The sequence below is a fragment of the Patagioenas fasciata genome, chromosome 3 (assembly GCF_037038585.1).
Source record: "Patagioenas fasciata isolate bPatFas1 chromosome 3, bPatFas1.hap1, whole genome shotgun sequence".
Taxonomy (NCBI): domain Eukaryota; kingdom Metazoa; phylum Chordata; class Aves; order Columbiformes; family Columbidae; genus Patagioenas; species Patagioenas fasciata.
The window spans coordinates 126,248,179-126,275,042 of record NC_092522.1 but is presented as its reverse complement, the minus strand read 5'-3'; the positions used below and the strand labels follow the sequence as shown (position 1 = coordinate 126,275,042).

At 54.1% G+C, this 26,864-nt stretch overlaps 1 protein-coding gene and 2 long non-coding RNA genes across 6 annotated transcripts; all 3 read right to left on the bottom strand.

The window, feature by feature from the left end:
- Positions 1-105: 105 nt before the first annotated feature.
- On the bottom strand, positions 106-7,214 carry LOC139827788 (uncharacterized). Of its 2 annotated transcripts, XR_011738727.1 has the most exons (9): positions 7,132-7,214; positions 6,907-7,018; positions 5,585-5,692; positions 5,189-5,328; positions 2,917-2,992; positions 1,862-2,008; positions 1,387-1,488; positions 760-901; positions 106-279 (listed from the first exon to the last, which is right to left on the bottom strand). It is a non-coding gene; the product is annotated as an uncharacterized lncRNA (long non-coding RNA). The 2 variants fall into 2 exon arrangements; XR_011738726.1 differs by lacking the exon at positions 106-279 and having other exon boundaries at positions 719-901.
- Positions 7,215-8,679: 1,465 nt separating this feature from the next.
- Positions 8,680-10,544, bottom strand: LOC139827787 (uncharacterized). Its single transcript, XR_011738725.1, has 3 exons — positions 10,436-10,544; positions 9,961-10,062; positions 8,680-9,475 (listed from the first exon to the last, which is right to left on the bottom strand). It is a non-coding gene; the product is annotated as an uncharacterized lncRNA (long non-coding RNA).
- Positions 10,545-11,490: 946 nt separating this feature from the next.
- On the bottom strand, positions 11,491-25,657 carry LOC139827786 (uncharacterized). Of its 3 annotated transcripts, none has more exons than XR_011738724.1 (6): positions 25,388-25,657; positions 23,438-23,831; positions 22,857-22,968; positions 21,541-21,648; positions 21,145-21,284; positions 11,491-11,566 (listed from the first exon to the last, which is right to left on the bottom strand). XR_011738724.1 is itself a non-coding variant. In XM_071807312.1 (5 exons), exons 3-5 carry the CDS (start codon positions 23,346-23,348, stop codon positions 11,500-11,502), a joined length of 699 nt encoding a protein of 232 aa, XP_071663413.1. In that variant the 5' UTR covers positions 23,349-23,390; positions 23,638-23,831; positions 25,388-25,657; the 3' UTR covers positions 11,491-11,499. The 3 variants fall into 3 exon arrangements, 1 of the variants encoding a protein (XP_071663413.1); XR_011738723.1 differs by having other exon boundaries at positions 21,541-21,613; positions 22,857-23,390; positions 23,638-23,831; XM_071807312.1 differs by lacking the exon at positions 21,541-21,648 and having other exon boundaries at positions 22,857-23,390; positions 23,638-23,831.
- Between the last annotated feature and the right edge of the window lie 1,207 nt (positions 25,658-26,864).

Here is a 26,864-nt window from a genome sequence, read left to right as displayed (position 1 = left end):
CGATGGTAACTTTTCCAGCAACAGCACAGCTTCCAACAACTGGAGTATCATGTTTAATCTGTTTCAAAAGCATGCAATTGAAGAAGTGAACGTATGCTTGCCTGTTTGAGTGAGCGTTCCTTAATCAGCTTCTCTACGTATGTCGCCGGATATCTTTGCTGCAGGTTTCGCTGCATCGTTCATCCGTTCGAGCAGAAGCTGACCGTTTCAACTGCAGTCATCATCATAGCCGTCACTTGGATTCTGGCCATCGCAATCACGTGTCCTTCTGCCGTCATGCTGCACGTACAAGAAGAGAAACATTTCAGGGTGATCCTCGGCTACGGCAACGAAACCCGCCCCGTATACTGGTGCCGAGAGGACTGGCCTGACCCAGGAATGAGAAAGATCTACACAACAGTTCTCTTTGCGAACATCTATCTGGCTCCCCTGTCGCTCACTGTTATCATGTACGCCAGGATAAGCATTGCTCTCTTCAACACTGCGATGCCCACGGTGGGAAAGCACAGCCAGGAGCGATGGCACAGCACGTCAAAGAAGAAACAAAGAGTAATCAAAATGCTCATTATTGTGGGTTTGCTTTTCACCCTCTCCTGGCTTCCCTTGTGGACTCTGATGATGCTTTCTGACTATGTCAACCTTTCAGATGTCCAGTTGCAGTTCTTTCACATTTATATCTATCCCTTTGCTCACCGGCTGGCCTTTTTCAATAGCAGCGTCAACCCCATCATTTCCGGTTTCTTTAACGAAAACTCTCACCGGGGCTTTCAGGCCGCCTTTCAACTTCAGCTCTGCTCCCGGGAGGTGGCTCACAGGGACACCTGTTCTCAGCAAGGCCACAGCAATGTCATTTTGTCAGCTGGCAACCCCCAGACACCCCAGGATCAAGCTTCTCAAAACGCTAAGGAAAAAGGGAAGACAGTTAGGAAAGGAAATTGGGTGAGTAACCAGCAAGATTTGACAATGGAGGCTCTAGAAGAGACCTGCAATGACGGGATTAAGTGAAACATGCTATGCACCACCAAAACGATGTAAGCCTAGCAGAGTTGGTTTGTTGTGTTGTGAAACTCACGCTCTGTCAGCCCCTTGACAGTGTTTCTTTTTTGAAGGAGATACGCAGCTTGCCCAGTATCTGAATGTGTGATGTGAGCAGAAAGCCAAATTCATCCTCCTGTGTTAGCAGCTTGAAGAAGGTGCAACCGCCCTGCAGTCAGTGATGACCCACTCTGCTCCCGAACTGGGCTGGAGCAGAGACGTGGCTAAAACGGGCGAGCGTAGGGAGGAGACTCAGCCCAGCAGGTACCACACGGAACGTGAAACTCCGGGCAGCGCACCTTCGTTTCAAGGGAGGAACACGCACACAGAGCACAAAGGACGTTACTCTACCTGAGACACACACTGTCCTTAGCAGCTGCACAGCAACGTTGTCTCTGTGATTTGGAGTTCTGGTGGCAAATGATGGAGCTCCGTACGTCGCACCTTTCAAACCTGCACACAGAAAGACGCTTCACCCCACAGGTGACACCAGAAACTAGGAAGCCTCCAAAAAGAATTTACAACCCCACATCCAAACCAGTTACACTCACCCCCACAACCAATCCTGCTCTACACACATCTCCCTCTCCTTCAGACACCCTTCAACAGCCAGATCCACAGTCATCTCCCAATGGGTCATTCACTGCACTAAACGCAGCAGGGCGGGGCAGAGGGGGGGGAACTAAAGGAAATTTAAAAAAAACCCTCCCTGACTGTGTTTTTTTCAGTGGCATTTCTTGGCGTTATTTTTGTCGGGCGTTGGAGGTAAAGGTTTAGCTTCCATTACCTGCTGGGCAGTCGTCACTGCATGCCCAGGTTCACGTACCCCTTGCTTTATGCAAAGCTGCTTCCATCAGCGACCCAGGAGTCTTCAGCATCCTCCAGCGGCTGGTCCTTTCAATCCGCTCCGCCGGAGCGAACAGCTTCTGCTGTTTCCAAGCAATCGTGGGTCACCGACTGCAAAACGGATCCACTGAGGAAAGAAGTCGGATCGACAATGTTAGTGGTAGAAATATTTACATCTTTAAACGTTCTAAGGAGCCATCGAGGCAGGGATGTCGTTTTTACACAAACGGGGACGGACACTGACACACAGATACCTGGCTGCGAGCCCTGCGGGGCGAACAGCGCCTCTGCCCCCGGCCGTGCGCTGCAGTACCCGAGTTTCGCCACAGGGCGGCAGCACTGAGGCGCGCTGCGGCACGGCATTGGGGCGCCCGGGTGCAGCACCGCGCTTTGCCCACAGGACGGCAGCACTGAGACCGCCGCGGCAGCCCGGGCCGAGCGGTTGTGCCGCGTTTCGCGGGAATCCCGCAGAAAAAAACACAAAAAACAAACACAACAAAACAAAAACGCACACAGAGAGCCGCGGCACGAAAGCCACGCGTACAGGACACAGAACCCGCTGGGCCTCACCCCGAGCTCCCACCGAAGCGGCGCCCCACTCGCCACACCACCAAGCCTGCAACCGCACCTTAGCTCTGGTTTTATGCATCCCCCCCCACAGCGGAAAAAACCCTCCTATCTTGCATTGCTCTTTGGCATTGCAATTGCACAGGTGTGAACTCATCAAAGTAAAGCAGCCATCTCACAGACACACACTCAGAACTCGACTAGGCTGGGGTTTTTCTTTGTGTTACACAAACGGACTCTCACTCCTCTAAGGAAACAAATTCATTCTTAAGCATAGCCTCTCCCTGGGGGAAAAAAATGCCCACTCCGAGCTCCCAAACACTAGGGAGCTGTGGGGAAACCAGTGAAAACCAAAACCAACAGCAGCAACGTCAAGTGGAATTTGGCTTAAATTCTGATCATGCACTTAAAAGCCTCTCTCTGTCCTACCAATGGCTGGTCATTCTTTGGAAGGACAAACTTTCTTACCTGAACATCCTAAATTGAAGACTCCACGGAACAGAACGGAGATTGAGCCACAGGACAACGGTGCCATTGATTTACACTAATGGGGAAAAAAACACCCTAGAAGTCAACCCCAAATTTACTTATTACTTCCCATCACATTTCATCCCTTACATTTCAACTGGCAGCAAGGTGTTCAAAAATTAACTATGCCCATGCCACTTACCACTTAGATTAAACTCTACATATAAATCTTAAAGGCTATTTCCAGCGTGCCCATAAATTCATGTGAACAAAGACAAGGGCAACGCTCGACCCTAAGGAGGGAAAGAGGCGGCTGTTCCTCTATGGCAGATCAAACTTCCTTCTTTTACCTGCAACACGTGGAACTGCCGCGGGACCCGTTCGCCAACGGGGTGTGCGTTCTTAACTAAAACTGGTCGCCAGCTTCTCCGCAGAGGCACTGAATTTGCCTCTTCTGTTTTTTTTTTTTTTTTTTTTTCCTCCACGTGGGGAAAAAAAAAACACACAACACACAAAAAACACACACAAAAAAAAGACAAAGGAATGATCTCTTCCAGGCCGTTTCTCTAAACCGTCAAGTCATTAGAAAATTGCACATGTCTTCTCCAAGCAGAATGAGCCTGTGATTCCATACAAAAGGAGGGCAAGGAGCAGGTCAGCTTGTCAGAGACAGATAGGGACAGGGAGCAAGACAAGGTGACACAGAGAGAGGGAGAGAGAGGCAAAAGGGACGGAGAGGCAGGGCAAGGGGAAGGAGAGGCCAAAATGAGCGCTCCTCAGCCTCCCCTCCCTCGCCTCGACCCCCGTTTCCCCCTTAACTCCCGGTGCCCGCCCCGAGACACCACGGACGCGCTTGCCAGGGAGGCAGCTGTTCAAACGGGATTGAGTCGGTGCGCTCTGATTGGCTGCTTTTCACCCCAGCGCGCCGTCCTCCTATTGGATGCTCCTTCCCGCGCTCCGCGCCCAGGTGCCCGCCTCAGGGTCGGACCTGACTGAGGACTGCGCAATTTGGGCATGCGCAATACTGAGGCCTCAACGCCCGCCCCTCTGGCAATCTGATTGGCTGCCTGCGCACATCAATTGCCATTCTCCCCGCCTATCAGCGCTCCGCCCCTCCAGCCCTCCCGAGCGATCTGATTGGCCCGCTCTGCATCCTCACTCGCCTTCTCGCCACCCTGCCGGGACCCCCACGCCCTTTGCCCGCGCGGCTTCCAACAGCCGCCTTTAAAAGGAAACAACAAACCGCGCTCCTTTGCTTTACACTGAGGAAAGAAGCCGGATCGACAATGTTAGTGGTAGCAATATTTACATCTTTAAACGTTCTAAGGAGCCACCGAGGGAGGGATGTCGTTTTTACACAAATGGGGACGGGCACTGACACACAGATACCTGGCTGCGAGCCCTGCGGGGCGAACAGCGCCTCTGCCCCCGGCCGTGCGCTGCAGTACCCGAGTTTCGCCACAGGGCGGCAGCACTGAGGCGCGCTGCGGCACGGCATTGGGGCGCCCGGGTGCAGCACCGCGCTTTGCGCACAGCCTTTCCTTCCTTGTCCAATTTATACAATGGCCTCTGCTCACAAGATTTCATCAAGGTTGCTCTATTCACATTATCACCAGGTGGTTCCTCAATCTCTTTCCTGTGAGCTAAAATACACCCTAACAGGCTCTTTTTCAGAATACCGCTACTACGCCGTCCTCCCATTACGCGTCACACGGAACGACACGGCTCATCTTGTAACAAATACGAGCAAATAACTATTAACACCTACAGCAGTACTCCACAGATAATACTCAAACCTACCCACGACACACCGCCCTCACAAGTTGTACTCCAAGTTTATCCCACCGTCTCCAAAACAAAACAATTCCGGTACCCAGCTCAAATCTCTCTAACACTCAGCACCGCAATTAGGACACTCTGCAACACAGATGGCTCCACAACGCTCACACTCCTCGCAAGTTAAAGCCACAGCAGCTCCTGCTGTAGTTTTCGGTGTTCAAGTGCATAGTCAGAACCAAGGCACATCCAAGAATTAAACCGAACTACGGTACTCTTCACAGCTACATACAGAGCCAGCTTTGCACCACAACGGAGCACGGGAACAACCAACACCAAAAGCTGGCCGCACAAACAACTCCACAGCAACTACTGTATACCTCTAAGGTGCTCGCAACCCCGTCCACGCTATCCTGCCGAAATTCCGTACCACGACTTACGGACAGTTCGCGAGCACGTGACCGGTCCCAAATTTCAGAGAAGAAAGACTTCTCACCAGAGGTCCTCGTCCGTCCCCGCGGCGATCCGACCGAGACGAGGAGTCTCTCCAGAGACATCCCCGGGGTGCGCCAAGAGAGTCCTCGGCTCCGCGGGCCCTGCGGCCGGACAGAGCGGGTCCTCCGGCTGGCTCACCGCCTGAAACGGGGAAAGAAACGGGACGGCAGAGTCAGCAGCACTGCTGAGCCACGTTCTTTATTTCATTTGACGATGTTAGTTATAATTGTTTAGTTTCTCGCTGACAATACATCTGTTAATTATTAGTCAAATATAAACTAAGCTCTCAGCTTCTAAACAACGTGTTACTTAATCTTCCATCTCCCTCTTGTCGTGCAGAAGGATCTAAAAGGTGAAAAATATCCCCTCATCGTGCAGGCGGTCAGAAAGCATTTACCTCATGTCAACTGGTTAATGACGGGTACACCTTCTATAACTTCATCGCAGTATACGTTAACTTGGCAGCTTCTCTTCAAAAGCGAGAAGAGAAAAAAGGGACAGGGCTCTGAAAAAACAAGGCAGAGATCAAAGCAGCGGCGGGGACAGAGGAAAAGAGGCCGGAAGAGCACCAGGAACAGGGCACAGAAAGAAACAAATCGGCGCGGCGGCAGCGGCGCGGAGACGGAGGAAAAAAACCCGGCACGGTCAACGGGACAGAGAGGAACGCGACCACGGGCAGGGAGCGGGACACGGGGACACGGCGAGGAACCACGGGACGCGGAGAGATACCAAAAAGTCGGCAAAAAAGACTCTCTAACGCTGTTCTGAAAGTGTTAAACGGCGGGCAATTTCAATACAGCGCACCGCACGCTCAGAGGATGGCCCCTGTATTTGAGCGTACGTGTGATTCACGCTTCTTGGTATTCTTTACATACACCTATTGCATATTCATTTGCTTCTACCGCTTAGTTAGTGCATTAAACAGAAGTTCTTTCCATAACCCCACCCTTCGCTGGCAGTCCATCTCTGGTATGCCAGTGTCCATCAAGGGTCTCCAGGGGTCCCCGGTGCCCCTGCAGCCCGGTGCCCCCTGCCCCGGTGTCGGCTCCTCGACCTCATGTCTTGAGCACGCCCGCTGTCATTTTGTGCTGCTACTCAAGTAGCTCCTTCTCCATTTAGTGGAACGTCCCGTTTTCCCAGCCTGCGAGCCAAGGACATCCCGCTTTGCCCCACCTCCAGTCCCTACAGAGCTAGTGTTTCTCTGTTAGGTTTCTGTTCCGTTAGGCCTGGTCTTGCTGCCTTATGCCAAGGGCTTTCTAAAAGATTTTTGTTCCTCCTATCAACGGGAAGCAAGAGAGAGGGCAACAGGCAAAAACGATGGCAGAGCGAGAGACCGCGGGGAACACAGGGGCTTGGAGGAAGAAAGAGAGGAATGAGGAGCCCCGCGGAGAGACGGAGGACAGGAAAAAAGAAAATAAAAAGAGAGAAAAAAAACGGGGCGGGGGGCAGCACAAAGGCTCAGAACGTGAACGAGGACGGGAACAGTGCCGTACGGAATGAAGAAAGCCGGCAACGCCGAGCACGACAAAGGCACAGAGAGAGAGACGGCGAAGGGAGGGAGGAAGGAAGGAGACAGAGCAGCACATACAGACACAGAGAGGAAACTAATGGCAGGGAAAAGAACGGGCCAGAGAAAGCGTGGGGAAAAAGGAGACGGAGGGGCAGGGAGGCACCAGGACACACAAGCCGGGGACGAGGCCCCGAGGGCCAGGGACTCACAGCGGCTCTCGCTTTCGGTGGCTGCCAGGAGGCTTCTAACAGCTCAGACGCTCCCGTCTCCTTCTCTCCTCCCTTCCTCTCCGGTAACTCGGGGCGCTCGGCCGTCCTCAGCCTAGGAGAACACGGTGGGGTGTCAGGGCTCCTACGAGACGAGGCTTCGGGGACATGGAGCCTCGCTGGCTCGCTCGCCAGGCAGCCGTCCCGCTCCAGGATACGCGCACGGACCCTGCCGCGCACGTTGGCCCCCGGCCCGCCGCACGCCGCGCAGAGGGAGCCTTCGCCACCCGGAGAGAGGGGCTCGCTCTCTCGCCTGCCGCAGGAAGCGGACGTCGGGCCCACAGCCCCGCATTGCTTCAGGATCCTTCCAGATCTACAGATTTTGACATATTTACAATTACATAGGTTTAGACGGAGATATCTATTTGCACTTATTAAAAAAATACGTACACGGGTATGAGTGAATACATAGAGATGATATTTAATATCCGTTTAGATTATGTAACGCACAGTCATTACAGGTAGCTCTACCTACTCACACTTTTCTCTATTTTAAATTGCTTTCTATATAATTTTTTCTCATTTTCGAGTCCTTCATTTTTTAATTTACGTATAGACAAGATATTGGTATTTTTAAAACCATCAACAGGAATTTTTTACATTCGAAAAATCCTTTATATAATAGAGTAGAAAAGGGCGTTGATATAAAAGCATTTGATATACACGTGAATGCCATCCTGCAATATATAAATACCAAGGACAGATTTCTCTGTTTGCAATTGCCACACTCGTGTTTACAGGTCGAACACGTGTTCTCCTCCCCCGGGAATTTTCAGGCACGTTTGGACTGTGACCCCCTCTTTTCAGGGGGACTCCCTTTTGACCCCCGCGTCCCCCACCCGCATCGCCGGCCCCTGCTCACGCTGGGGCGCCACAAGCGACACCGTCACGCGACACGAGGGAAACGGCCCCGACAGGCAGCTCATTGTGTCATTTACTCTCATTGTGTCATTTACACGTGCACGTACCACAACCCCCAAAAAGCGGGGGGGGGCTCCCCTAGGAAAACAAAGCGGGGGCAGCGCCCCAAACAGCCGCAGCCCCCGGCCCACAGGCCGGCAGCCGCCCCCCGGCACGGCAATGCTCCTGGCCAACCTGAGAAGGGAGCTGCTGTGAGTGCCACCCAATAGCCATACCCCTCTTTTCTAGGCAGCTTGGAGAACCCTATTTGCCAGTGTTGTCCTGGGACGTTTCCCTCGTCCAATTGTTCTTATTTATACCCTGTATACAGTATTAAGATGATGGTTTTCTAGACACATTTCACATTGCTGGGTCACTCCTTCGCAAACAGTTTATAAATTCACTCTTACCTTTTCACCTAATCTTAATAGAGCGCATCAGCTCCTTGCGCTGCGAGGTACCACTGCTCTCCCGTCACCAGTGACAGCTTCTTTGGACCCTAATTCTAATTCGGCTATAAATCTCCTATTAATTTCTTATCCTCTTTGTTGCGGTTTCCTGATGTTGGCTGGAGGAGACAGCCACCTGGGATCAGAGGTGTGGCTTTTGTATCGGTCTCTGTCCTTTCGGTGGCTGGTTTCACACTGGCATCTGCTAACTTATTTCCAGTTTCCTGATCAGTGTTTCCCTTCTGAGGCCCTTTGCAACGCACGATGGTAACTTTTCCAGCAACAGCACAGCTTCCAACAACTGGAGTATCATGTTTAATCTGTTTCAAAAGCATGCAATTGAAGAAGTGAACGTATGCTTGCCTGTTTGAGTGAGCGTTCCTTAATCAGCTTCTCTACGTATGTCGCCGGATATCTTTGCTGCAGGTTTCGCTGCATCGTTCATCCGTTCGAGCAGAAGCTGACCGTTTCAACTGCAGTCATCATCATAGCCGTCACTTGGATTCTGGCCATCGCAATCACGTGTCCTTCTGCCGTCATGCTGCACGTACAAGAAGAGAAACATTTCAGGGTGATCCTCGGCTACGGCAACGAAACCCGCCCCGTATACTGGTGCCGAGAGGACTGGCCTGACCCAGGAATGAGAAAGATCTACACAACAGTTCTCTTTGCGAACATCTATCTGGCTCCCCTGTCGCTCACTGTTATCATGTACGCCAGGATAAGCATTGCTCTCTTCAACACTGCGATGCCCACGGTGGGAAAGCACAGCCAGGAGCGATGGCACAGCACGTCAAAGAAGAAACAAAGAGTAATCAAAATGCTCATTATTGTGGGTTTGCTTTTCACCCTCTCCTGGCTTCCCTTGTGGACTCTGATGATGCTTTCTGACTATGTCAACCTTTCAGATGTCCAGTTGCAGTTCTTTCACATTTATATCTATCCCTTTGCTCACCGGCTGGCCTTTTTCAATAGCAGCGTCAACCCCATCATCTCCGGTTTCTTTAACGAAAACTCTCACCGGGGCTTTCAGGCCGCCTTTCAACTTCAGCTCTGCTCCCGGGAGGTGGCTCACAGGGACACCTGTTCTCAGCAAGGCCACAGCAATGTCATTTTGTCAGCTGGCAACCCCCAGACACCCCAGGATCAAGCTTCTCAAAACGCTAAGGAAAAAGGGAAGACAGTTAGGAAAGGAAATTGGGTGAGTAACCAGCAAGATTTGACAATGGAGGCTCTAGAAGAGACCTGCAATGACGGGATTAAGTGAAACATGCTATGCACCACCAAAACGATGTAAGCCTAGCAGAGTTGGTTTGTTGTGTTGTGAAACTCACGCTCTGTCAGCCCCTTGACAGTGTTTCTTTTTTGAAGGAGATACGCAGCTTGCCCAGTATCTGAATGTGTGATGTGAGCAGAAAGCCAAATTCATCCTCCTGTGTTAGCAGCTTGAAGAAGGTGCAACCGCCCTGCAGTCAGTGATGACCCACTCTGCTCCCGAACTGGGCTGGAGCAGAGACGTGGCTAAAACGGGCGAGCGTAGGGAGGAGACTCAGCCCAGCAGGTACCACACGGAACGTGAAACTCCGGGCAGCGCACCTTCGTTTCAAGGGAGGAACACGCACACAGAGCACAAAGGACGTTACTCTACCTGAGACACACACTGTCCTTAGCAGCTGCACAGCAACGTTGTCTCTGTGATTTGGAGTTCTGGTGGCAAATGATGGAGCTCCGTACGTCGCACCTTTCAAACCTGCACACAGAAAGACGCTTCACCCCACAGGTGACACCAGAAACTAGGAAGCCTCCAAAAAGAATTTACAACCCCACATCCAAACCAGTTACACTCACCCCCACAACCAATCCTGCTCTACACACATCTCCCTCTCCTTCAGACACCCTTCAACAGCCAGATCCACAGTCATCTCCCAATGGGTCATTCACTGCACTAAACGCAGCAGGGCGGGGCAGAGGGGGGGGAACTAAAGGAAATTTAAAAAAAACCCTCCCTGACTGTGTTTTTTTCAGTGGCATTTCTTGGCGTTATTTTTGTCGGGCGTTGGAGGTAAAGGTTTAGCTTCCATTACCTGCTGGGCAGTCGTCACTGCATGCCCAGGTTCACGTACCCCTTGCTTTATGCAAAGCTGCTTCCATCAGCGACCCAGGAGTCTTCAGCATCCTCCAGCGGCTGGTCCTTTCAATCCGCTCCGCCGGAGCGAACAGCTTCTGCTGTTTCCAAGTAATCGTGGGTCACCGACTGCAAAACGGATCCACTGAGGAAAGAAGTCGGATCGACAATGTTAGTGGTAGAAATATTTACATCTTTAAACGTTCTAAGGAGCCATCGAGGCAGGGATGTCGTTTTTACACAAACGGGGACGGACACTGACACACAGATACCTGGCTGCGAGCCCTGCGGGGCGAACAGCGCCTCTGCCCCCGGCCGTGCGCTGCAGTACCCGAGTTTCGCCACAGGGCGGCAGCACTGAGGCGCGCTGCGGCACGGCATTGGGGCGCCCGGGTGCAGCACCGCGCTTTGCCCACAGGACGGCAGCACTGAGACCGCCGCGGCAGCCCGGGCCGAGCGGTTGTGCCGCGTTTCGCGGGAATCCCGCAGAAAAAAACACAAAAAACAAACACAACAAAACAAAAACGCACACAGAGAGCCGCGGCACGAAAGCCACGCGTACAGGACACAGAACCCGCTGGGCCTCACCCCGAGCTCCCACCGAAGCGGCGCCCCACTCGCCACACCACCAAGCCTGCAACCGCACCTTAGCTCTGGTTTTATGCATCCCCCCCCACAGCGGAAAAAACCCTCCTATCTTGCATTGCTCTTTGGCATTGCAATTGCACAGGTGTGAACTCATCAAAGTAAAGCAGCCATCTCACAGACACACACTCAGAACTCGACTAGGCTGGGGTTTTTCTTTGTGTTACACAAACGGACTCTCACTCCTCTAAGGAAACAAATTCATTCTTAAGCATAGCCTCTCCCTGGGGGAAAAAAATGCCCACTCCGAGCTCCCAAACACTAGGGAGCTGTGGGGAAACCAGTGAAAGCCAAAACCAACAGCAGCAACGTCAAGTGGAATTTGGCTTAAATTCTGATCATGCACTTAAAAGCCTCTCTCTGTCCTACCAATGGCTGGTCATTCTTTGGAAGGACAAACTTTCTTACCTGAACATCCTAAATTGAAGACTCCACGGAACAGAACGGAGATTGAGCCACAGGACAACGGTGCCATTGATTTACACTAATGGGGAAAAAAACACCCTAGAAGTCAAACCCAAATTTACTTATTACTTCCCATCACATTTCATCCCTTACATTTCAACTGGCAGCAAGGTGTTCAAAAATTAACTATGCCCATGCCACTTACCACTTAGATTAAACTCTACATATAAATCTTAAAGGCTATTTCCAGCGTGCCCATAAATTCATGTGAACAAAGACAAGGGCAACGCTCGACCCTAAGGAGGGAAAGAGGCGGCTGTTCCTCTATGGCAGATCAAACTTCCTTCTTTTACCTGCAACACGTGGAACTGCCGCGGGACCCGTTCGCCAACGGGGTGTGCGTTCTTAACTAAAACTGGTCGCCAGCTTCTCCGCAGAGGCACTGAATTTGCCTCTTCTGTTTTTTTGTTTTTTTTTTTTTCCTCCACGTGGGGAAAAAAAAAAAAAAAAAACACACAAAAAACACACACAAAAAAAAGACAAAGGAATGATCTCTTCCAGGCCGTTTCTCTAAACCGTCAAGTCATTAGAAAATTGCACATGTCTTCTCCAAGCAGAATGAGCCTGTGATTCCATACAAAAGGAGGGCAAGGAGCAGGTCAGCTTGTCAGAGACAGATAGGGACAGGGAGCAAGACAAGGTGACACAGAGAGAGGGAGAGAGAGGCAAAAGGGACGGAGAGGCAGGGCAAGGGGAAGGAGAGGCCAAAATGAGCGCTCCTCAGCCTCCCCTCCCTCGCCTCGACCCCCGTTTCCCCCTTAACTCCCGGTGCCCGCCCCGAGACACCACGGACGCGCTTGCCAGGGAGGCAGCTGTTCAAACGGGATTGAGTCGGTGCGCTCTGATTGGCTGCTTTTCACCCCAGCGCGCCGTCCTCCTATTGGATGCTCCTTCCCGCGCTCCGCGCCCAGGTGCCCGCCTCAGGGTCGGACCTGACTGCGGACTGCGCAATTTGGGCATGCGCAATACTGAGGCCTCAACGCCCGCCCCTCTGGCAATCTGATTGGCTGCCTGCGCACATCAATTGCCATTCTCCCCGCCTATCAGCGCTCCGCCCCTCCAGCCCTCCCGAGCGATCTGATTGGCCCGCTCTGCATCCTCACTCGCCTTCTCGCCACCCTGCCGGGACCCCCACGCCCTTTGCCCGCGCGGCTTCCAACAGCCGCCTTTAAAAGGAAACAACAAACCGCGCTCCTTTGCTTTACACTGAGGAAAGAAGCCGGATCGACAATGTTAGTGGTAGCAATATTTACATCTTTAAACGTTCTAAGGAGCCACCGAGGGAGGGATGTCGTTTTTACACAAATGGGGACGGGCACTGACACACAGATACCTGGCCGCGAGCCCTGCGGGGCGAACAGCGCCTCTGCCCCCGGCCGTGCGCTGCAGTACCCGAGTTTCGCCACAGGGCGGCAGCACTGAGGCGCGCTGCGGCACGGCATTGGGGCGCCCGGGTGCAGCACCGCGCTTTGCGCACAGCCTTTCCTTCCTTGTCCAATTTATACAATGGCCTCTGCTCACAAGATTTCATCAAGGTTGCTCTATTCACATTATCACCAGGTGGTTCCTCAATCTCTTTCCTGTGAGCTAAAATACACCCTAACGGGCTCTTTTTCAGAATACCGCTACTACGCCGTCCTCCCATTACGCGTCACACGGAACGACACGGCTCATCTTGTAACAAATACGAGCAAATAACCCGGAGAGAGGGGCTCGCTCTCTCGCCCGCCGCAGGAAGCGGACGTTGGGCCAACGGCCCCGCATTTCTTCCTCTTTACCTCTCCCCAACCTCTCTGGCTCCAGCAGCAGCAGCCCCCGTCCACGCACGGGACGTGCTCCCCTGTCCCTTCTCCCGCCACGCTGCCAGACGAGCCTCGCCAGCCCGAGGCGGGCGCAGCCAACGGCATCCCCCGGGCTGGGAGCGAACGGCCACATCCTCAGCGCGGCCTCTGGGAGAGGGAGAGAAGAAGCAGCGGCCGTTAGCACCGTAGCTCACCCCTGCCCCAGCCTGCTCCTTCCGCAGGGGCCACCGGAGAGGTGCCGAGGGCCGGCTTGCCGCCTTCACGACGGGGCTTGGGAGCGGCCCAGGAACACGGGACGGGCTCGCAGGAGCTGCCGGAGCTGGGGGCGGCTGCACGGGGCGAGCGGGGCCGCGGGAGGAGGCTCGGGGGGAGCTCTGGCGAGCTGGGGACGCACCCGGCATCTGCCCCCGGCCGGCTGCCGCCTCCTGCTCCTCTGCCGCACGCTGGGGACGGAGGACGGCGCCGCGTCTCCCACCTGGGCGCTGCTCCCCAGGTTCCATTCCCCGCCTGGGCTGGGGGGTCTGCTGAGCATCGGGCGTTCACAGCTCCCCCTCAGAAACACAGAAATTCCAAATTAGAGTTCAGCCTCTGAAAAAAATAGAGCAGGAGAAAGCAGAGGAATTAGTCAGAAGAAGGGACAGGAGAGCAGCTGAGCTAACGGAGGATTCGAGGGAAACGGGCCACCTCAAAACACAAGGCATCCTCAAAAAACCAGAGCAACTGCAGCAACGCCAGACAGCATTAAGACAAACTGACACCGTTTAGGACACGCTCAGCATAAAAGCAAACACATCCACCGGTGCAGGAAAGCATCTCGCCCCTTCCCCACAGCACCGCCACAGGACACAGCCCTGTGAGGCCACGGGATGGGCTCGTACTGAAACGGAGAAATAAGCTTGACAGCAGAGTCAATTACACCGTTAAGCAGGCAATGTTTCTTTCATCTGCACTGGGGAGCTCTGGGGGTCGTCCTCTGTAAGTGCTCCCACGACTGGATGCTCTTGCATTGCTTATAATCACACAGTTGCTACATATTAATTACAATTGTTTTAAATTTTGAACATACAATATATCTAACCTAAGAAATAATTGATGAAGTTAGTTATAAATGTTTAGTTTCTCACTGACAAAACATCTATTAGTTAAATATAAACTAAGCTCTCAGCTTCTAAACAATGTGTTATTAAATCTTCTGTCTCCCTCTTGTCATGCAGAAGGATCTAAAAGGTGAAAAATATCCCCTCATCGTGCAGGCGGTCAGAAAGCATTTACCCCACGTGAACCAGTTAATGAAGGGTACATCTTCTATAACTTCATCGCAGTATACATTAACTTGGTAGCTTCTCTTGAATTCCCCCCTTTTCAATACACTTGCAAACTCTTTGGCAGTATAAGTCTATGAAATATTATCCTCTCGCGTTGTGGTACAGCACAATTATTTGTTACCCACTAGCAGTACCAAACAGAACACTGTAGCGTAATGTAAGTAAAAACGACTAGTATCAAAATCAGAGTCCTAAGATCAATGCTGACAGAACTGCGAAGCCGCAGCTCCTGCCGGTTCTGGCGTTGGTTTCTGGCACTTCTGACCGCTTCGGGTCAAACGGCGCCTCTTCCCCCGGCCGTGTGCTGCAGTACCCGAGTTTCGCCACAGGGCGGCAGCACTGAGACCGCCGCGGCAGCCCCGGGCGAGCGGTCGTGCCGCGTTTCGCGGGAACCCCGCCAAATAAACTCCAGAAAACAAACGCAACGAAACAAAAACGCACACAGAGAGCCGCGGAACGAAAGCCGCGCGTACAGGACACAGAACCCGCCGGGCCTCGCCCCGAGCTCCCGCCGAAGCGGCGCCCGACCCGCCACGCCACCGAGCCTGCCACCGCGCCTTAGCTCTGGTTTGAAACGTCTCCCCCCGACTAACGGGGGCTGCGCCGCTCCCGGAGCGACTGCTGTCCCGGAGGGACACACGGCTCCAGACCGTAAGCCTTCGGCGCACCTGCCCTCGGGGTCACACACCTCCCACCGGCTTCGCCAACTCGGCCGTAAGGGCAGGGGGGAAACTGAACCGAACGCCTCCTCACCGCGCCGGCCCATCCCACTCCCCCCGTTCCAACGGCACGGTCACCCTCGCCGCGGCCGCACTCACCTGCCGCCTCTTTCGCCGCTCCGTTCCCCTCGCACTCTCCCACCGTCCCGCCGGGCTCCGCGGGCACCGACACCCGCCGCGCCCCGGAGACCTCCGCGGCGGGAGGCCCCCTCTGCCTTTCTGTCGCCTCCTTCCTTTCTGCCGCCTCCGGGGACCTCACGAAGGGCTACCCTGAGCCGACTGCCTCCAGGTCCCCGGGTGCCGGTTGCAGCAACCGCTCCACAGCCGCCCCGACCCCCGTTCCCGTTAATTCCCGGTACCCACCCCGAGACACCACGGACCCGCTCGCCAGGACCCGCGCTGATTGGCTGCTTTCCACCCCACCACGCTGTCCTCCTATTGGATGCTCCGTCCGGCGCCCAGAGGCCCGCAACGCCCGCCCCTCCGGCAAAATGATAGCCTGCCTAGGCACGTCAATCACCATTTTCTCCGCCTATCAGAGCTCGCAGTGAGGGCAGGCGCAGTAGGGAGAGAGCAGCACCCGCCCCTTTCCGCAACACGATTGGCTGCCGAAGACAAGTCAATCATCATTCTCTTGGCCCGTCAGTACTCGCAGTTTGCTCATGCGCACTACGGAGCCTCCGACACCCGCCCCTCCGGCAATCTGATTGGCGGACAGAATGGCAATTGACGTGCCTTGGCAGCCTATCAGCGATCCGCCCCCCCCCCCAGCCTTCCCGCGCCATCTGATTGGCCCGCTCTGCACCCTCACCCGTCTGCTCTCCGCCCTGCCGGGCCCCCCACGCCCTTTGCCCGCGCGGCTTCCAGCAGCCGCGTTTGAAAGGAAACAACAAACCGCGCTCCTTTGCTTTACGCTGACAAGGGGGGCGGGTGGTCACCTACCCTTAAATTCATTGTGAACAGAGAGAGCCGTAAGGAGCTCCGGCCGGCAGGTTTCTCTCCCCTGTGCCCGGGACTGAGGAGACGCCGCCTCCTCCTGCTGCCGCCTCGCCCGTTCCCCTCGCAGCGGGGCCGCCCCGGGAGAGCCGGGCGCCTCTTTTTTTCCCGGCGGCTCGTCCGACCGCTGCCCCCCCTTTCTGACGGGCACGACCTCGGTCGCAGCGGCAGCGCCCCCCTCTTACCCGCGGCACGGGCACCGGGCGCCGCTCCCCAGCTGCAGCTGTGGCAGCTCTGCTGCTGCTACAGGGTCAGTTCCAGCCCTTTACCCTCGGCTGAGCAGCAGCCGGGCAGGCGCTGCTGCTCTGGGCGCTGCGCATCCTTCAGGAACGGTTCTCAAACGATCCTGTGCAACGATGTCCAGAGCCAGGACCCCGCGGCGGGGGGACAGGAGCACACGGCCGGGCCCGTCCCGGCTCGGGGCTGTTTCCGCAGTCGCTGTGAGCTGATCCGTGAGCTGGAACCAACCTCCCCATGCCCCGGCCCGGCCCTTTGTCCCCGGCTTTCCCAGGGCAGCGCAGCGGGCTGGGTCACACCAACTGTTCTCTGCTGGCACCACCCAGCCGGGTCACCTGTGTCTGCGGTTGTGGGGACACCCCACGGGCTCCCTGGAAACGGACATCACAGCACTGAGAGGGGGCGTTCAGGAGCCTCTGCGCTTTTGGGTTGGTTTGTTTGGGTTTTTTTTCCTTTTGTTGTTTTGATCGTTAGCTTCTTGTTGTCGGTTGGTTTGTTTTTAAGCTGTTACTCTATATAGCTCATCCATGGTGCTTATAGAGTATGGGTAAATCTACCCTGCTTCCTCACAGGAGACAACCATCTCGCTTTACAACAGGTGATTGAATCTGCTATAGAAAAGTTCAACCACCTCCTGTACAGCAAAGGATAAAAGAAAGTATGGATTTTTGTTGCATCTAATCCACAATGCAAGTACCCATTAACAATACATTAGCAGTGGGTTCCTTCAAATATTCACAGTGAAGGTAGTTCTTGGCACGATTGTATTAGCGTTCTTACTATTTTACGGGAGAAACACAGGGCACAGCTGATTTTGCCCACGTGCAGCGCAGTGATCACACGGGTGCGGTGAACCGGGTGGAAGGCCCTAGAAAAGGAAAATCAGCCTCCGTGTGCAGGGCCAAAACAGAAATCCTTTTCAAACTGTGCCATTTTAAAAAGCTACCAGGGGTATAAAGCAGAAAAAAGAGCAGTGAATGTGTATAATGACACAATTAGATGGTTCTCCAGTTTCATGATGTGCTCTTTTACTAACAGTGTCTGCTGGAGTGGATACCCTGGACACCAACAAGCGGGTCCTGGTGCTGTGCCCATGGCGATTCATCCACTGTGGCCGTGGGTGTCAGGCCCTGATACAATAGACACAAAACCTTGGGAGGGAGGTGATCACAGTAGAACGCTTAGAGATAATGGGCTAGCAGACTTGGTTTAATCTTTATTTAAAAATACACATGGCTGCTGTCTTTTCTACAGTTTAGGTAGGACGGGCTCCAATATCTCTATGAATTACAATACATGACAAAAATTAAAGGGGGAAAGCTTTATTTTTACAATGGTAAATACAGTCTAAATCGTAATTTGGGAAACAGATAAAGGGGTGTAGCAAATGAGGCACAGACCATCCTGTTTTATCTCAGAAGGCTTTGGCGTATTTACAGCTTTAGGCACAGCGTGTCCAATCCCGTATAAAATGCACTGTCCATACCAATTCAGCCTGTCCCCCGATATAAGGACATCAGGATGCCACCCTGCATTCACCAAGGGACAATCCTGATCTAATGTTCTCTGTGTATTCTACACCAATATCTGTTCGTCAACAAACCTTTTACTGGTTTCAATTTCTTTCCCTGATTGTCCTTTTTCAAATACAATGCGTATGTAACATTTTGTATTGTGTAATATGCATTATATAATAGACAATATATGATTTAAAACATATCTCATTATATATTACATGTAGTGCATTACTATACTACACATCTCGGGTATACCCACCCAGACCTGTGCAGCATATTAATATTATTGACAGTGGCCACCATTAATTACAATATTCCCTGGTTGCTGTTCCCTAGGGAGTCAAACGATCCTTTTCCACTGTCACAAAACACAGCCCGGGCGGGATTTCTTCCGAATCGCTCCTGTCCATTGTCCACTACCTATTTCACAATCACAATAACAGACAATTGGTGAACCGTAAGTATTGGACTACAAAATCACCCAAGACACAAGTAACAACAACAACAAATCACTAAAGACACAAACAATCATACAATTGCTAAGGCACAAACAGCAAAATCACTAAAGGTACCTTTACCAAATTACTATTCCCTCGTTTTTCTCTTTTATTTATTGTTTTCTCATTTTCCTCTTTGGTTTTTTATTTCTTTTTAATTTACCCAATTTACCAAAACGCGCAGACCCAACGCGCTGGTGTCGCCCACGTCTCGCGCAGGCAGCCTGCAAACAAACCAGACTATGAAAGTGCCTTATCTCATTGATGGGGTTTTACCCACGTCCCGAGCTGGCCCGAGGATCCGTGATCCCTTCCGGGAATTCCCCGGTGCCGGCACAAGGTCCCAGAGATCCTGGGGTCCACGGGAGGTCAGGCAGATTATCCCATCCTCGTCGCCAGAAAACGATACCGAAAAGTCGGCAAACAGACTCTTTAACACTGTTTTGAAAGTGTTAAAAAGCAGGCACTTTTATTACGGCGCGCTGGGCACTCGGGGGATCGCTCCTCTAATCCAGCGTGCGTTCCGCTTTCCTCTGGTTTTACATATCCTGGAACTCCTGAAACAGCAAAACACGCCAACCACTGTTTACAGACGTCCCGTGCTCTTTCACCAGTGCGTGCAGCCGCAACGAGAAATCTGGAATGAGCGTCTACAGAAACACATACGTATTTACCCAATTCAGAACAACGCGTTACATCAGCTGGCCGTACTTGTCAGTAATCCCTCCTGGATTAACACCCTCTTTGGATGGCACGGGTGCCGACTGTTGGCAATCAGGGCAGGACATAAGAACGCTCCTGGCCTGATCCGTTGTAATTTGAAATTGTCGTTTTAACGACTTTGCATTCTGGTGAAAGAGTTTATGTGATAATTTAGCTTGCTCCAAGGCTTTAGGCACAGTAAGCGGCACAGCTCGTGCATCGGCCCTCCTATTGCCTTCCGCAAGAGGTCCTGGAAGGGCAGCGCGAGAGCGGATGTGCGCTGCATAAAAACCATGACGTCTATGATTTATTAGGAACCATAGCATTCTCAATCCAGCCATCAAAAGAGGATTATCCTCTTCCTTAAGAAAAGAAGCTTCCAGGCGGTTAAGTATGCCAGCTGCATAATGAGTCAGTTACAACATTCAAAGGCTCATTACAGAACACTCAAAAGCGATCCTAACAGCTGTCAGCTCAAGAACTTGTTTGACCCTTGGTCTCCTTTTTCTACCTTGTGTTTGCAACACTGGGTATCTGAGTTTAGCCATGTAATTACAACTTTACGTGAGCAACCAGAGGCATTGGTAAATTCAGTCTTGTCGTTGCTGACAGCAGCACTTGCCATGCAACGGTAAATTACCAATTTCAGCCCACAGTTTATGTTGAGGGTAATAAACTGATATGTTCCCTGCGTATGTTGCCAATGCAATCTGGAAATTCACATCTTCAGTTAATTACCATTGTAACTTCACCTTTGTTCTAGGAACAAATACACCTTCAGGTCTATCCAATACATAGCATATAAACATTCCCTGCCTTTAATTATTGGTTTTGAATACATTTCTTTTATTATCCAAACTGTTTCCATTAGCGCGTGAGCTAGAAAAACCCATACTGCCCCAATCACCTTTCTCCTTCCTTGAGCTCTCCTGACCTGTGGTTCCACCACCCGTGTCTTCTTTCTGGGGCCCTCTTGACTCACAGGTGCGCTCCAACCCTCCTTCTCGATCACTCTTCCTCACAGGTTCGCCTCCTTCCGGGTGCAGCACCGCGCTTTGCGCACAGGCTTTCCTTCCTTGTCCAATTTATACAATGGCCTCTGCTCACAAGATTTCATCAAGGTTGCTCTATTCACATTATCACCAGGTGGTTCCTCAATCTCTTTCCTGTGAGCTAAAATACACCCTAACGGGCTCTTTTTCAGAATACCGCTACTACGCCGTCCTCCCATTACGCGTCACACGGAACGACACGGCTCATCTTGTAACAAATACGAGCAAATAACTATTAACACCTACAGCAGTACTCCACAGATAATACTCAAACCTACCCACGACACACCGCCCTCACAAGTTGTACTCCAAGTTTATCCCACCGTCTCCAAAACAAAACAATTCCGGTACCCAGCTCAAATCTCTCTAACACTCAGCACCGCAATTAGGACACTCTGCAACACAGATGGCTCCACAACGCTCACACTCCTCGCAAGTTAAAGCCACAGCAGCTCCTGCTGTAGTTTTCGGTGTTCAAGTGCATAGTCAGAACCAAGGCACATCCAAGAATTAAACCCAACTACGGTACTCTTCACAGCTACATACAGAGCCAGCTTTGCACCACAACGGAGCACGGGAACAACCAACACCAAAAGCTGGCCGCACAAACAACTCCACAGCAACTACTGTATACCTCTAAGGTGCTCGCAACCCCGTCCACGCTATCCTGCCGAAATTCCGTACCACGACTTACGGACAGTTCGCGAGCACGTGACCGGTCCCAAATTTCAGAGAAGAAAGACTTCTCACCAGAGGTCCTCGTCCGTCCCCGCGGCGATCCGACCGAGACGAGGAGTCTCTCCAGAGACATCCCCGGGGTGCGCCAAGAGAGTCCTCGGCTCCACGGGCCCTGCGGCCGGACAGAGCGGGTCCTCCGGCTGGCTCACCGCCTGAAACGGGGAAAGAAACGGGACGGCAGAGTCAGCAGCACTGCTAAGCCACGTTCTTTATTTCATTTGACGACGTTAGTTATAATTGTTTAGTTTCTCGCTGACAATACATCTGTTAATTATTAGTCAAATATAAACTAAGCTCTCAGCTTCTAAACAACGTGTTACTTAACCTTCCATCTCCCTCTTGTCGTGCAGAAGGATCTAAAAGGTGAAAAATATCCCCTCATCGTGCAGGCGGTCAGAAAGCATTTACCTCATGTCAACTGGTTAATGACGGGTACACCTTCTATAACTTCATCGCAGTATACGTTAACTTGGCAGCTTCTCTTCAAAAGCGAGAAGAGAAAAAAGGGACAGGGCTCTGAAAAAACAAGGCAGAGATCAAAGCAGCGGGGGGGACAGAGGAAAAGAGGCCGGAAGAGCACCAGGAACAGGGCACAGAAAGAAACAAATCGGCGCGGCGGCAGCGGCGCGGAGACGGAGGAAAAAAACCCGGAACGGTCAACGGGACAGAGAGGAACGCGACCACGGGCAGGGAGCGGGACACGGGGACACGGCGAGGAACCACGGGACGCGGAGAGATACCAAAAAGTCGGCAAAAAAGACTCTCTAACGCTGTTCTGAAAGTGTGAAACGGCGGGCAATTTCAATACAGCGCACCGCACGCTCAGAGGATGGCCCCTGTATTTGAGCGTACGTGTGATTCACGCTTCTTGGTATTCTTTACATACACCTATTGCATATTCATTTGCTTCTACCGCTTAGTTAGTGCATTAAACAGAAGTTCTTTCCATAACCCCACCCTTCGCTGGCAGTCCATCTCTGGTATGCCAGTGTCCATCAAGGGTCTCCAGCGGTCCCCGGTGCCCCTGCAGCCCGGTGCCCCCTGCCCCGGTGTCGGCTCCTCGACCTCATGTCTTGAGCACGCCCGCTGTCATTTTGTGCTGCTACTCAAGTAGCTCCTTCTCCATTTAGTGGAACGTCCCATTTTCCCAGCCTGCGAGCCAAGGACATCCCGCTTTGCCCCACCTCCAGTCCCTACAGAGCTAGTGTTTCTCTGTTAGGTTTCTGTTCCGTTAGGCCTGGTCTTGCTGCCTTATGCCAAGGGCTTTCTACAAGATTTTTGTTCCTCCTATCAACGGGAAGCAAGAGAGAGGGCAACAGGCAAAAACGATGGCAGAGCGAGAGACCGCGGGGAACACAGGGGCTTGGAGGAAGAAAGAGAGGAATGCGGAGCCCTGCGGAGAGACGGAGGACAGGAAAAAAGAAAATAAAAAGAGAGAAAAAAAAACGGGGCGGCACAAAGGCTCAGAACGTGAACGAGGACGGGAACAGTGCCGTACGGAATGAAGAAAGCCGGCAACGCCGAGCACGACAAAGGCACAGAGAGAGAGACGGCGAAGGGAGGGAGGAAGGAAAGAGACAGAGCAGCACATACAGACACAGAGAGGAAACTAATGGCAGGGAAAAGAACGGGCCAGAGAAAGCGTGGGGAAAAAGTAGACGGAGGGGCAGGGAGGCACCAGGACACACAAGCCGGGGACGAGGCCCCGAGGGCCAGGGACTCACAGCGGCTCTCGCTTTCAGTGGCTGCCAGGAGGCTTCTAACAGCTCAGACGCTCCCGTCTCCTTCTCTCCTCCCTTCCTCTCCGGTAACTCGGGGCGCTCGGCCGTCCTCAGCCTAGGAGAACACGGTGGGGTGTCAGGGCTCCTACGAGACGAGGCTTCGGGGACATGGAGCCTCGCTGGCTCGCTCGCCAGGCAGCCGTCCCGCTCCAGGATACGCGCACGGACCCTGCCGCGCACGTTGGCCCCCGGCCCGCCGCACGCCGCGCAGAGGGAGCCTTCGCCACCCGGAGAGAGGGGCTCGCTCTCTCGCCCGCCGCAGGAAGCGGACGTTGGGCCGACGGCCCCGCATTTCTTCCTCTTTACCTCTCCCCAACCTCTCTGGCTCCAGCAGCAGCAGCCCCCGTCCACGCACGGGACGTGCTCCCCTGTCCCTTCTCCCGCCACGCTGCCAGACGAGCCTCGCCAGCCCGAGGCGGGCGCAGCCAACGGCATCCCCCGGGCTGGGAGCGAACGGCCACATCCTCAGCGCGGCCTCTGGGAGAGGGAGAGAAGAAGCAGCGGCCGTTAGCACCGTAGCTCACCCCTGCCCCAGCCTGCTCCTTCCGCAGGGGCCACCGGAGAGGTGCCGAGGGCCGGCTTGCCGCCTTCACGACGGGGCTTGGGAGCGGCCCAGGAACACGGGACGGGCTCGCAGGAGCTGCCGGAGCTGGGAGCGGCTGCACGGGGCGAGCGGGGCCGCGGGAGGAGGCTCGGGGGGAGCTCTGGCGAGCTGGGGACGCACCCGGCATCTGCCCCCGGCCGGCTGTCGCCTCCTGCTCCTCTGCCGCACGCTGGGGACGGAGGATGGCGCCGCGTCTCCCACCTGGGCGCTGCTCCCCAGGTTCCATTCCCCGCCTGGGCTGGGGGGTCTGCTGAGCATCGGGCGTTCACAGCTCCCCCTCAGAAACACAGAAATTCCAAATTAGAGTTCAACCTCTGAAAAAATATAGAGCAGGAGAAAGCAGAGGAATTAGTCAGAAGAAGGGACAGGAGAGCAGCTGAGCTAACGGAGGATTCGAGGGAAACGGGCCACCTCAAAACACAAGGCATCCTCAAAAAACCAGAGCAACTGCAGCAACGCCAGACAGCATTAAGACAAACTGACACCGTTTAGGACACGCTCAGCATAAAAGCAAACACATCCACCGGTGCAGGAAAGCATCTCGCCCCTTCCCCACAGCACCGCCACAGGACACAGCCCTGTGAGGCCACGGGATGGGCTCGTACTGAAACGGAGAAATAAGCTTGACAGCAGAGTCAATTACACCGTTAAGCAGGCAATGTTTCTTTCATCTGCACTGGGGAGCTCTGGGGGTCGTCCTCTGTAAGTGCTCCCACGACTGGATGCTCTTGCATTGCTTATAATCACACAGTTGCTACATATTAATTACAATTGTTTTAAATTTTGAACATACAATATATCTAACCTAAGAAATAATTGATGAAGTTAGTTATAAATGTTTAGTTTCTCACTGACAACACATCTATTAGTTAAATATAAACTAAGCTCTCAGCTTCTAAACAATGTGTTATTAAATCTTCTGTCTCCCTCTTGTCATGCAGAAGGATCTAAAAGGTGAAAAATATCCCCTCATCGTGCAGGCGGTCAGAAAGCATTTACCCCACGTGAACCGGTTAATGAAGGGTACATCTTCTATAACTTCATCGCAGTATACATTAACTTGGTAGCTTCTCTTGAATTCCCCCCTTTTCAATATACTTGCAAACTCTTTGGCAGTATAAGTCTATGAAATATTATCCTCTCGCGTTGTGGTACAGCACAATTATTTGTTACCCACTAGCAGTACCAAACAGAACACTGTAGCGTAATGTAAGTAAAAACGACTAGCATCAAAATCAGAGTCCTAAGATCAATGCTGACAGAACTGCGAAGCCGCAGCTCCTGCCGGTTCTGGCGTTGGTTTCTGGCACTTCTGACCGCTTCGGGTCAAACGGCGCCTCTTCCCCCGGCCGTGCGCTGCAGTACCCGAGTTTCGCCACAGGGCGGCAGCACTGAGACCGCCGCGGCAGCCCCGGGCGAGCGGTCGTGCCGCGTTTCGCGGGAACCCCGCAAAATAAACTCCAGAAAACAAACGCAACGAAACAAAAACGCACACAGAGAGCCGCGGAACGAAAGCCGCGCGTACAGGACACAGAACCCGCCGGGCCTCGCCCCGAGCTCCCGCCGAAGCGGCGCCCGACCCGCCACGCCACCGAGCCTGCCACCGCGCCTTAGCTCTGGTTTGAAACGTCTCCCCCCGACTAACGGGGGCTGCGCCGCTCCCGGAGCGACTGCTGTCCCGGAGGGACACACGGCTCCAGACCGTAAGCCTTCGGCGCACCTGCCCTCGGGGTCACACACCTCCCACCGGCTTCGCCAACTCGGCCGTAAGGGCAGGGGGGAAACTGAACCGAACGCCTCCTCACCGCGCCGGCCCATCCCACTCCCCCCGTTCCAACGGCACGGTCACCCTCGCCGCGGCCGCACTCACCTGCCGCCTCTTTCGCCGCTCCGTTCCCCTCGCACTCTCCCACCGTCCCGCCGGGCTCCGCGGGCACCGACACCCGCCGCGCCCCGGAGACCTCCGCGGCGGGAGGCCCCCTCTGCCTTTCTGTCGCCTCCTTCCTTTCTGCCGCCTCCGGGGACCTCACGAAGGGCTACCCTGAGCCGACTGCCTCCAGGTCCCCGGGTACCGGTTGCAGCAACCGCTCCACAGCCGCCCCGACCCCCGTTCCCGTTAATTCCCGGTACCCACCCCGAGACACCACGGACCCGCTCGCCAGGACCCGCGCTGATTGGCTGCTTTCCACCCCACCACGCTGTCCTCCTATTGGATGCTCCGTCCGGCGCCCAGAGGCCCGCAACGCCCGCCCCTCCGGCAAAATGATAGCCTGCCTAGGCACGTCAATCACCATTTTCTCCGCCTATCAGAGCTCGCAGTGAGGGCAGGCGCAGTAGGGAGAGAGCAGCACCCGCCCCTTTCCGCAACACGATTGGCTGCCGAAGACAAGTCAATCATCATTCTCTTGGCCCATCAGTACTCGCAGTTTGCTCATGCGCAGTACGGAGCCTCCGACACCCGCCCCTCCGGCAATCTGATTGGCGGACAGAATGGCAATTGACGTGCCTTGGCAGCCTATCAGCGATCCGCCCCCCCCCCCAGCCTTCCCGCGCCATCTGATTGGCCCGCTCTGCACCCTCACCCGTCTGCTCTCCGCCCTGCCGGGCCCCCCCCGCCCTTTGCCCGCGCGGCTTCCAGCAGCCGCGTTTGAAAGGAAACAACAAACCGCGCTCCTTTGCTTTACGCTGACAAGGGGGGCGGGTGGTCACCTACCCTTAAATTCATTGTGAACAGAGAGAGCCGTAAGGAGCTCCGGCCGGCAGGTTTCTCTCCCCTGTGCCCGGGACTGAGGAGACGCCGCCTCCTCCTGCTGCCGCCTCGCCCGTTCCCCTCGCAGCGGGGCCGCCCCGGGAGAGCCGGGCGCCTCTTTTTTTCCCGGCGGCTCGTCCGACCGCTGCCCCCCCTTTCTGACGGGCACGACCTCGGTCGCAGCGGCAGCGCCCCCCTCTTACCCGCGGCACGGGCACCGGGCGCCGCTCCCCAGCTGCAGTTCCGGGCTGTGGCCACCAGACGGCAGCACCGAGCGCGGTCACGCAGCGCCCCCGGGCCCCGCAGCGCGGGCGCTTTTTCTTGACCCGTGGGCAGCCCGAGCTCCCCGAACGCGCTTTCCCAGAGCCGCGCACATGGCAGACACACTGATAAAAGATAATAGCCCAACATTGCTAAAATGTTTTTTTTTCCTAAAGATGCCTTCTATCCTAATAAAATACATTGCCTCTCCCTGTGCCCCGTGTCTTGTCTGCAGCAGTAACTCGGCTCGCCCGCAGCTGTGGCAGCTCTGCTGCTGCTACAGGGTCAGTTCCAGCCCTTACCCTCGGCTGAGCAGCAGCCGGGCAGGCGCTGCTGC